General features: G+C 43.9%; 1 protein-coding gene across 5 annotated transcripts in view; it reads left to right on the top strand.

The window, feature by feature from the left end:
- The window catches only part of Shpk (sedoheptulokinase), a 41,923-nt gene extending 34,616 nt beyond the window's left edge, over window positions 1-7,307 (top strand). For all 5 annotated transcript variants that reach the window (XM_077800505.1, XM_026393906.2, XM_026393909.2 and 2 more), the window contains one exon: window positions 5,716-7,307. In XM_077800505.1, the coding sequence (XP_077656631.1) occupies window positions 5,716-6,128 (413 nt within the window). In that variant the 3' untranslated portion in view covers window positions 6,129-7,307. The remainder of the gene's footprint in view (window positions 1-5,715) is intronic.
- Window positions 7,308-12,155: the final 4,848 nt, after the last annotated feature.

The raw sequence follows: 12,155 nt of genomic DNA on the forward strand, positions 1-12,155 counted from the left end.
CTGAACTTGCAGCCTCTTTCCCTCTCTTCTCTGAACAGCCGTTGCCTACTCTCTTCTTTGCAGCAGGTGGGAGGCACCTTTCCTCTTGCCTTGACTGTGGAGTATTATAACAGCTTTCCTAGCTTCTCCTGGCTCTGCTTTCTTCATTTTTCTGCCCCCAAATCCCTGAATATGTTGCATTTAAGGTTTTCCTTATAAAGACTTCAGATAGTTGAACTGGAGTGATCAGACACACGAGCAAAAAGACTCCTGGTATTTGACAATGTAATAAAATCCTATTCTGGGTCCAGTGGTGCACACCTCAGGGCTACTGAGGCAGGAGGATTGCAAGTTCAAGGCTAGCCTCAGCCAATTAACAAGGCCCTACCTAAAAATAAATAAATAAATAAATAAATAAATAAATAAAATAAAAGGGCTGGAGATGTAACTCAGTGGTAAAGTTCTCCTGGGTTCAATTCCCAGCACCAGAAATAAAATAAAATAAATCTTCATAGTACTAGTGAGTAGTTCCTGTCTCTCTGAAAGGCTTCCTCGGGACTCTGAAGCCCTCTTACTCCCTTCTCTTACTCCTGAGGAGAATTCAACACGTCTTTCTCTGCTCTTAATGGACAATGACACGTGCAACTTCATTCTTCCACAAGAGGTCTGCTTTGCAAACACTTAAGGTAGATATAACATATCTGATAAGCCATCAAGATCTAGGGAAATAATGACCATCAGATGTAATGGTCACCTGGAGGAGTTCAAAATTAGTAGGAAACATCCAACATAGTAACAAAGCAAGGTCCAGGCAGCAGAGAGTGTATGGGAAGCTCCTCCTGGTTGTACAACATGCTACAGACTAACATTGGTTCCTTTGTTATTGGAATTCTTGGCCAAAGGCCTGACTTTGAGGTCCCAACAAACTGGGTCCAGCCACTTGCCCCAAATACCAAAAACAAAAGGTTATGGTGAAATGCAGGAAAAGAACTTTACTCAATATGGCCACATATTGGGAAGGCAAAGATGGGATCCAGCATCCTAGCCCTGTCTGTGGAGTGTCAACAGGAGCTACAGAGGAAGAATTGGGGCAGGAGTGAGAGATATGCACAATTAAGCAGTCTTGGTCAAACTGTGGTTAGGTCAATTATTCTCTCAGTTCTGCTTATGCCAGGTGGCTCTGGAGAAGTCCTTATCATCAGAGGGAGGACACTTTGCAGGGTGCAGGATATTTATCTGTAGAATCTGTGATCCTGGAAGAAGACAATTTAGTTACATTAGATTATTGCCCCTGCTGTTCTTGGACAGTGTAGGATAAGGAATGAAGACTTCTAGGTGCCACTCCTGGGCTGCAACAGGTAGCTACCAATCTTGTCTCAGTCTTGAAGGGGGACGAGGTAGGTTAGGTAAATTTAGGGCTAATAAACCTTATATTACTAGTTTTTAGATGAACACTCCTTCAATGATTCATATTCCTAGATGCAGAGCTGAGCAGGGACCTAAGATGAATACAAAATGAAGGCAGAGATGCCAAGCTTTATCCTGTTTTCAGTTACCTTTTGGGGCTCTGCAGGCCCAAGTAAAGAGAGCTTTTAGCAAAGACAGCCTTTCTAAGTCCTGGTTACACTTTCAGGATGGCCAGGGACATTAGGATCACAGGGGAAATTCTCCCTGCTTGGGCCCTCTTGAGTGATGCTTCATGGAAAGAACTCAGGAAAGGTTTTTCAAGTTGCAGAATCAGTCATGTAGTCATGCGAGCCAGCATCTAGATACTGGTGTAATTGGATTGGGTCTGTTAATTGTTCACTGAGTTGTGAGCAGGGGACTATTTTTCTTAGCCCTGAAAAGTACGCTGATTTTTTTCATTTATTTCTCTGTAAAGTCTTTTTATATATTCATGTCTCTCATTTTTGATGAAACAGGAGTGCTTTCAATGTTAGTATTTTTATGTAATGTAGCCTTTTATGAAGTTTCTATAATTATGTAGCCAAACCTTGATCAAAGGCCTGGATCATGGCCTCTTTCCCAGGGAAGAAGACAACTCTGTGTATATTCTAACCTTCCCTTAATTTTTTTTCAAATTTTTATTAAAGAAATACAATCACATGACTTAAAAAATCCCATAAAACTAAACTTGAGGCTTTTTATTTGAATTTCACCAGTTTTTTACACTAATGTCCTTTTATTGTTCCATGATCCAGTCTATATTGCATTTAGTCATCTCCTTAGCCTCCCTGCCTTCTATTGGATTGGTTTGTTTTTTTCTTCCTTCTGCTCTTTTTTCATTCTATATCTGTTTTTTTAAAGAAGCTATAGCACACAATGGTTTATAGGGTGTGGAGAGATTGTTACTCTTATGGTATTTTTTTTGGGGGGTAGGTGGGTACTGAGGATGGAACTTAGGGACACTCGACCACTGAGTCACACCCCCAGCCCTATTTTGTATTTTATTTAGAGACAGGATCTCACTGAGTTGCTTAGCACCTCACCATTGCTGAGGCTGGCTTTGAACTCACGATCCTCCTGCCTCAGCTTCTTCAGCTGCTGGGATTACAGTTTATATATGTGGTCATATAAATTGGTACAATGCCTGAGGGTTACCTCTGAAAGAGGTGGTAATGTTTATGTATTTTTCTGTGAGATTCTTTTGCATATTACTGTTACTTTGATGAAACAGGCAGCACTTTGAAGGTCAATATTATGAAATTTCTACTATTATGTTCATTTCTTTTGATCCAGCAGTTCCCCTCCAAAGTTCTCATGCCTACAGTTTATGTACTTGCACATACCTACCAGGTTATTCACCAAAAACATGATTTAATTTTTTTTTTGTTTACTCAGTACTGAAGATTGAACCCAGGGCTTTGGGTATACAAGGCAAGAACTCTATCACTGACCCCATGAATATGATTTTTAAAAACCGAATAATATGAAAAGACTTATAGAGGAAAAATTGTCCCACTATTTCCACCGCAGCCCTGGACCTCACAAGTAGTCACCTTAAACTCTTACAGATACTCTATTTTTTTTTTTTTTTTTGTAATGGGGTACATCCACCGCCCTTTTCTCTTACTTTTTGTTTTGAGATAGGGTCTTGCGAAGTTGTTGAGGACCTCACCAACTTTCTGAGGCTGACCTTGAACCTGTGATCCTCCTACTTCTGCCTCCCATAATGATGGTTTTATAGGTGTGTACCACAAAACATAACCTCTATGTGCATTTGAGAAATTCCAGTCTTTGTTTTGGTTTGGGGACCAGATTTTTTCACTGGAACTGTGTGTGGCCTGGTAAGTTTTGGGGGAGTTTTCTGGTGCAGCCCACAGGCAGCAAACAGGACTGTGAAGTACTTGGCTAGGAGTCTCTGGAGCCATATACATGGGCCTATAACCTCTTGGGAAGAGTGGGACAGGATGAGGCCAGCAGAGTATGCAAAGCACCTGGAGGCCATGCCAGGGCCTGAATTTTGTATACTTCTCAACTGTGGGCTGATAAGGCTTTTTGGGCATGAAGTTCTCCCAAGGGGGATAATTGAGCTGCAGTCACCATTGGGGTGCAGAAAGGTTCAAGGGTTTTTTGTTCTGGCCCTGATGTGCCTCTGCCTTCTGAAGTATCTTGAGCCTCCCAGGCTCCAGTTCCTATGGAAGAGGAACTAGTTCTTATTAGCACCTCCTTTTGCAGATTCCCAGGCCAGAGCTCCCTCTGCTCTATAGTCAGTTTTCATTCTGTTATCTGCTTGTCTCAAAGGTCTTCATCTCTCATTCCTCATCATTTCTTCTCCTCTGTTTTCTCATTAAGAAAAAAAAATCTGGGGCTGGGGATGTAGCTCAGTAGTTGAATGGGTGCTTATCTTGCACCAGGGCCTGGATTCAATCCTTAGCACTGAAAAAAAATTGCCGATATTTTAGTGGAATTCTTAAAGGAGGAGGAAAGATACTTATATTCATTCTGCATCTTTAACTAGGATTCTTGATGATCAGTTTTAATAGTCGCCTATGATATTGAAATAATTTCTAACTCCTGAGTGTGTGCAGTTGATTTTGTATATGTTAAATGTTCTGGTGATGTGAGTACATTGTGACTCTCTAGATTAGTGGTTCTCAGCATTAGCCTCACACTGAAAATAATTGTGGAATTTTAAAAGAATACTGACCTTCTTATCTTATGCCTAGAAATGCTGACTTATTTAGCTTGAGGTAAGGGTGAGGGGTGGGGGCATTTTCCATGATTCTGATACCTATGTCTGCTGATAAGCACCACTCGAGTAGATCTAGCAACACCTGCTTTCTCTGGAAGCTTTTAACAAATGCTCAATCTCAGGTCTACCCAGGGTGTGTTAAGTCAGAGCTGCATTCTATTCTAATAAGATCCCTAAGTGTTTGGAGAAAGGACCTATAAGTCTAGGCTGGTGGCTCTCCACCCTGGCTGCCTTTTAGAATTACTTGGGAGGTGTTTAAAAATTCCAGTGCTCAGGTTGTATCCCAGAGCAGTTACATCAGAATATCTGGAGATGAGGCCCACAGTGCTTTCAAAGCTTCTCAGGGGATTGCAATGGACCAAACTAGAAGAGATCCCCAGTCTGCACAACTTTCTTCTTGTCAAAGCCAGGTTTGTTCATAATAGCTAAACTATGGAATCAACCTAGGTGCCCTTCAACAGATGAATGGATGAAGAAATTGTGATACACAATGGAATATTACTCAGCCTTAGAGAAGATTGAAATTATGGTATTTGCTGGTAAATGGATGGAACTGGAAAATATCATACAAGTGAAATAAACCAATCCCAAAGAATCAAATGTTTTTTCTGATATGCAGATGCTAATTCACAATAAGGTGGGGCTAGGGAAGAATAGAGGTACTTTGATTAGACAGAGGGGAGCAAAGGGAGGGGAGGGGGTAAGAAGGTAGGAATGATAGTAGAATGAATCAGACATTATTACCCTATGTGCATATATGATTACATGATCAGTGTGATTCTACATCATGTACAACCAGAAGAATGAGAAGTTATACTCCATTTATGTATAATGTGTCAAAATGAATTATACTCTCATGTATAACTAATTAGAACAAGTTAAAAAACCCCTAAAAAATAAACAAACAAAAACCCCAATAGTAACAATAACAACAAAAACAAAGCTGGTTTGCATTCTCTGGTTTAATGGCAACTTAGAGATTTTGCAAAGTGATTCTTTTTCTTTGTGGTACTGGGACCTTGTGCTTGTTAGGTAACCTCTGTACTGCTGAGTTATAATGCAGCCCCCAAAGTGATCCTAAGATCAAAGCCCAGGGTGCCCTGGGCCTCAGGAACCCTGTATATATACTGAAGATGGCCTAGATTGTGAACAGCCTTGGATCTTGGGATTGCTATGGTGTTGCTAATGGCTCCAAAGCCATCAATGGCTTTGATGGTACTTATTAATTAGTGTATGCATTTGGCCCTCTTGGGATCAAAGATTCCATAATTCTGTGATGGCTATGATGCTCAGGTTAGGGATAGGTCTCACTGCAACACTGAAAAGATATTTCCCTGAAGTCTGACTTCGGCTGCAGGGAGACAGCTGGCTGGAATCCAGGGCAGAGTCTAGCTAGCCAAACTGTGTGAGTCCCTGAACCCAGAAACTTCCAGCTGCAGTGAGAAGAACACCTGCAAGTAGACCTGTCCTATCCCCTGGGAACTTTTATATTTCATCCAGGGGCTGCATAAGCTCACACAGATCTTCCCTGTTTCTGGCAGGTCTGGAGGTTGAAGAATCCACTGTGTATTCGCGCATGATCCAGGCAGCTGCACAGCAGAGAGACACCTGCCTAAACATCACCCCAACAGTGTTGGGGGAGAGGCACCTGCCAGACCAGCTGGCTTCAGTGACCAGAATCTCCTCCTCTGACCTCTCCCTGGGGCATGTGACCCGGGCCCTGTGCAGAGGCATTGTTCAGAACCTGCACTCCATGCTTCCAGTGCAGCAGCTCAAAGAGTGGGGCATAGAGCGGGTGATGGGGAGTGGGAGTGCGCTGTCCAGGAACGAGGTGCTGAAGCAGGAGGTGCAGAGGGCCTTCCCTTTGCCAATGTCCTTTGGGCAGGACGTGGATGCAGCTGTTGGGGCAGCTCTGGTCATGCTACAGAGGAGCCTCCACCAGAAAGAGTCTTAATCAGCAGACCCTCTGGCTAAAGGACCATTGTGAATTTTACCTAATCAACATTACTGTGTGATCTCTGGGTCATCCTTTTCCTGGACAATTATGAGGGCAGATTTTAAACTGTTTCATCTCAGGGCATCATCTTGACCAAGAATTTACCTTCAAGGGCATATTCTAGTAATGTAGCCAGGAGTCACCAGCAAGATCCCAAACTAGCACCTTCTGAAAGAGACCTACCTGAGAGTTGGTTGAAAATGTAAATGTGTATGTGTGAGGGGTGAGGCTCATCTGTGATTCATGTTTAGAAAGAGAAAACACATGTGCCTTCAGACACCAAAATGTCTAGTGGTCATGGCTCCAACTAAACAAAGGAGACTGTTCTCATGTCCAGTTTTTGGATTGATTTTAGAGACACGAAGCCCAGATTTGAGTCAGATTTGTACTGTTGGAAAAGTCCTTTCCTCCTGGGTTGTATGATGTGACTGTAAGCCCCACCCCCAGTCTCATTGTCTGGATCAGACCCACTATGAAGCAGATGAAGATGCAGAGGCTTGAGCTTGTCTTCTTGCCATGCACATGCACTCCCAGGAAAGCCTACTACCCTAGAATTGCCCCGAATCCTCACAACAGAACTGGCTTGAAAATATATCACAGGAAAGAAGAAACAGATGGCATGACCAGCAAGGGGGATGGAAGGTTTGTGGCTAGCACTGTTCTGGCACATTGTCCCCAAGAAGCTGACAAGGCTCCAGCAGGACCCTTTCTCAGGATTGTGTTTGTATAGACACATATTTTTGCTTTTGTCCAAGGGGAGTGGCTTTTATCAGAGAGACACTCTTATCCTGTTTGCCCCAATCCTTCTTTCCCTCAGTTTGGACCCTGCTGGCCCATTGTATTCCTGACTCAGCAGAAACATCTTGCTCAAGTTGGCCTCCCTACAGAACATCTTAAGTCCTCCCATTATTGGAAGGGATGGCCTTGGAATGGCTTCCAGGAGTGGGCCACTGCATCGACTCCCAAACTCCCAGAGGATCCCAGTCTTAGGCAAGCCTGTCTCTGAGGCACCAGACAACCATGATTTTGGGAAGCAGTCATGTTGTCTCTTTGTAAATGTCATTGTACAAGTCATATGCTTGCCAGAAGCCCTTAGGTAAATTTGCCAGGTGATACTGGTTGCATTTCAGATACTAAATAAAGCTTGTTCTTTCAGAGCCTTGTCCTGTTAATAAAACACACATCTGTCTGCTTTGGAAAGATTGTATGTTACAGCATGTCCACCAAGTTTGGTTCAGGAGGATGACAAAGCTCTGGGTATCCTCTCTAGGTTGTCCTCTAGACAGCTTTGCCCCAGCCTTGCCTCCCAGGCTTCTACCAGGACAGGTGGGTGCAGATCTCTTACACAAGATGGATCATGTTTCTCGGTCAGATGAGTGAGACCTGGTCTCCCATCGAGGGCCTTATGAGAGAGAAGGTGAAGCTGAGGGATGTTTGTCCAAGGAATCAGGTCCTCATACCTCAGGGAGGCAGCCTGTCTTGTATGCTCAGGCTACTATGGATGGAGCATATAAGATTAGGCACTAGATGGGTGCTGTGTAAGCCCAGACAGCCTACTCTGTGACCAGTGTGGCAATAGAACTCTCTTTCCCTTTTCCAGACCACATGTCCAGTCTACCCCTGAAGGCTGAGGCTTGTCAACCAAAGGTCCTGTTGCTCCTTCAACTGCATGTGGCCTGGGTCCTCTGTGGGGGAGAGGGATAGAGCACAGAAGCCAGGGCTTTGTTTCTCCAGCCAAAGTTACTTACTGGTTCTGCCCTCATTCCCAGAAGGTGGCAGTAGGCCTTTGAAACCAGCTTGTTCCTCATTGCTCCTCAAGTAATGAATGAGGCTACTGTGCAGGATTAGGGCTGCATGCCAATATCATTTTTTTTTCCCTATACTGGGGATTGAACTCAAGGGTGCTCTACCACTGAGCTACATGCCTAGTCCTTTTTATTTTTATTTTTTAAATTTTGAGACAGGGTCTCACTATGTTACCCAGCCTGGCCTCAAATTTGCAATCATTTTGCCTCAGCCTCCCGAGTCACTGGGATTACAGGTGTGCATCTCTATGCCCTCCTCACTATCCTGGTATTAAGGGCTCTTGGTAGAGTTGTACTTTCCTATTTGCTTGGGTGGTGAAATGGGAACAGAGGGGTGTTACTTCTGGGCAGAAATCTTTAGGAGCCAATGTGTTACTTGTCACACTTTCTTCCCTTTGTCACAAATGACTGGCAGTGTTCCAGAGACTGCAGGCTCTGTCATGCTGGGTCCCTGAATGAGGACAACGTGGTGTCAGGTCCTTACCAACCAATGAGGGGAACATAGTATGAGTGAGAAATAATCCTTTTAAATAATCACTGAACTTTGGGAGATGTTTGTTACAATAGTGCACCTTAGTTCATCCTGACTGCTACAGCCACAGTAAGACCAAGAAGTCTCTACTACTCCCAACACAGACCAGACTAGTCTAGTGGGCTCTGAGGTGCTCTCATTTATGGAGCACCCAGTGAGAGCTGTGTGTTCTGTCCAGTAAGCAGGTATGTTGTTGAATTTCTTTTACAAGGGGATGAAACATTGTGTCAATGACCCAAATGCCCAGAAGGAGGAGCAATTCATCCTCCATGCAGGTGATACACAACTAGAACTTGAAAAGTTTCAATTCATTGACACCAATAGCAGTTAACCTTTTTTTTTTTTTTTTTAGTAGCTATTGTGTACTTGGAACTGATCTAAACTCCACTTATTTGAATTAATTTAATCTTTATAAGAATCCCTGAGGGTGGGTACTATCATCTCCATTTCTCAAAGGGAAAGACTGACACACAGAGTTTAAAGTAACTTATCTGAGACCCCAGGAGTCAAACCCTAGAGCCGAGCCCACTGTCTTTGGCATTTTAGACATAAGGGTCAGGCTAGGTGAATATGTTTATACTAAAGGGTTTATGTGACCAGGGTGTGATATCGTCTGGAGTAACTTTTTCATAGGGCAAATGAAACAATGTCATTGGAGTTGTGGTTGGAAGTGTGGACCAGACTTTGAGGAGGTCTTGGATGTCAGGTTGAGGGCTTTGAAACTGTCCTGAAATCAACAGACTTTGGAGGTCTTTAGGAATGTAACTGATCGTGTGGGTGCTGCATTGTAGGGTAGGTGTTAGAGGAGGCAGAAGCCGAGTAGAGGAGGCTATAAGATGGCCCGGGAGAGAAGGGCAGCCTGGCCCAGTACAGAGCAGAGGTGTGAACTCCAGCCCATTTAGCTTGTTCCCCTTTCCCCTGACACACACCCTTTGAATGACACATACCCTTTTGAATGTATCCACTTCATGTTTATGTGGCTTTCATGTTTTTTGTTTTTTTTTTTTTTTAAGTGGACTGAAACCTCCTTTAGGGCAGAGTTCCTATTGAGTGTTCTCTACCCTGTCCTCTTGTACCTTAACTTAAGTTGATGTTTAGAATGTCCTCCTTGCAAGGCAAAATTCTATACCTTGTCCACAGCCATGCCCAAATGTCATCTGCCTACTGCACACTGTCTTCCTAGTGGTACATCTGTCATTGGATTATAACTGGAATCCAGAACCTTGGTCAATGCTCACTGTTGGCACCAGGCCCCTGGCTTGTGCCAACTACTGAGTGCCCTGCCTTGCCTGAGACAGTGCCCTGTCAGCCAGTCTGTGCAGGTCTTCTCTGCTCACTAATTGGGGGCTCCCTGAGAGAAGAGACCATCTTATTCACCCTGTTGTACTGCTGTGGGATTCCAAAGCACATGGAAAAGAAAAGAGAGTCCCATCTGACCTCTTGTCTCAGTCATGGGTAGATGGCCAGACCATCTTTGACGGTGAGATATTCTCATTATAGAGATGCTTGCTTGCCTGACTCATGAAACATTAAACAAATCTTGTTTTTTTTTTTCATTTAAAAACAATTAGTCACAACCTCAAGCTAATGGCCGGATATAGCTCAGCAGTCGGCAGACATAGTTCTGAGAACAATAACCTCTCCTGCCTGCCTTGTGCTCTACTAGCTCCCAGAGCCCATTCAAACCCAGTATCCTTATTAAACCCCAGAAATCCCCACAAACCAGGCAGGGCAGGTACTTCTGCCCATTTTTGGATGAAGAAGTAGCCCCAGAAGTGGGGCTACCAGCCAGGTTCACCCCAAGTTTATATAGCTGGCATCCAGCACAGCTGGGCTTCTTCAATCTCAGTTCATTCCCAGACCCTCCAGCTGCCCTCTACCTCTCATTTCTGGTCCCTGCCCTGGGACTCAGCCCTATAATGCTCCTGTCTTCAGTACTGAGCAGGTGCCTGATCCCTTCCAGCTCAGATGGCCAGCTCCATCTACTTTTGGAGGATGCTAACTCACAGATCCCTGCTTTCCACTTGAGTTGGTCTTTAAACATTTTTTTTTTTTTTTGCATCAGGGATTGAACCCAGGGCCTCACACATGCTATAGACACACAGTGATAACACACAGACCAAATGCAGACGGAAAGTAATTTTCTTCCAGGTTTGCTGTTTGCCATCTGGATCTGGGACTCCTGAAGTTGTTTAAAATCTGGGAAGCAAAAAAGAAAAGTCAGGGAAATTAAATCCCAATACAAGATTTAGCAAGTTCAAGACAAGCTGAGTAGAATTGACACTGTCCTTAGGCAGTTAGATAGAGGCGCCTGCCAAGGTGTCTTAACTACTGCCTGGGCCTGGGACTGACATCACTTGGTTCTACCTGGCTCCTCTTGGAGATGTCAGGCTGAAGGTTGCCAATTTGGTGATAATCAGTCTTTTTCAGCACATGGGAATTTGCTAGTTTCTAACAGTGTCAGAAAGTCTGACCACAAATCTGAGAGGAACCCAGATGGATTAAAGAAAAGAAATTTGGCTTCTATGACCCGGGTCAGTAGCTCAGCGTAGGTCAATGTACCCCCTGGTGGTAGCACTAAAAGAGAGGATGGTAGTCATCAGTGGCTTTCAGCATCTGTCATATCTGATCTGGCCAACCATCTGCTGGTGTGTCCTCTAGTTGCTTTGTGGTGCTGCCCCTTGTCACCATCAATCCTGAGCTTAGAGAAGCAGCCTCCTCCAAGAAGTTATCATTAAAACATGATGTATTTCTAAGAGTTTTAATGGGTACATTGTTATATAGGTCCAAGAACACCACGTTTCAAATTATAACCTCCCAAAACCACATTGATTGCTAAGATGCTAACTGTATTGTGAAGTCTAATGAAACCACTCAGTGCAGGTGTTGTTCAGATAAAGCCATACCAATAAATAATTCCTGCCTTCTGCTTAAGGCAAGGCTCAGTGCTAGGTCCAGAGAAGGCTGGTGGCATGAAAACCTTCTCTTGCCTTGGAGCTATTTAAGATTCTGAACAGCATGTCACAAAAAGCAGAGAGGTGAAATCTCTATTCAAGCATTAGGAAGCTCCTGAAGACACAAGTATAGCCACTACTGTCCTTGGGCAAGTCATGGGGCCTGCCAGTGTTTCATTTTCATATTTATAAAACGAGGACAAAAAATACCCAGTTCATGAACCTTTTATGAGTGTCCAGTGAGATAGTGTATATAAAGTGCTTATCCCAATATGGCATATTCTATACATGCAATAAATATTTGCCACCATTTTTGTAGAATTAAGAATGGATGTGAGCCACATAAACACAGCCCAGACAGAGAAGAGAGGTTGAAGGTGATAAAGAACACCAGATTTGGTGACCAGAAGAAAGCTGATTCCTTTATAGGCAGGGAGGATGCTCAGAAGGAGTTGAACGTGGATGGAGGAAGAGTCCATCTTGAGGGAATAGGATTGTGGTCGTCACCTGCAGATTCAACAAGGCAGGGAGAGAGCTCAGGGAGAGAGCTGGGCTGGACACCTGGATGAAAGAGTTGCAGGTCAGATGGGTCCTGGGGAGGAGGGAAGGTTTCTAGGGAGGGCATGTGAACTGGGAGGAGGTAAGGGGAAGGACTTGGTTCTGGTGGCTCCTTGTGTAAAGGAAGATCATGATG

This window comes from Urocitellus parryii, chromosome 7 (assembly GCF_045843805.1).
Source record: "Urocitellus parryii isolate mUroPar1 chromosome 7, mUroPar1.hap1, whole genome shotgun sequence".
Taxonomy (NCBI): domain Eukaryota; kingdom Metazoa; phylum Chordata; class Mammalia; order Rodentia; family Sciuridae; genus Urocitellus; species Urocitellus parryii.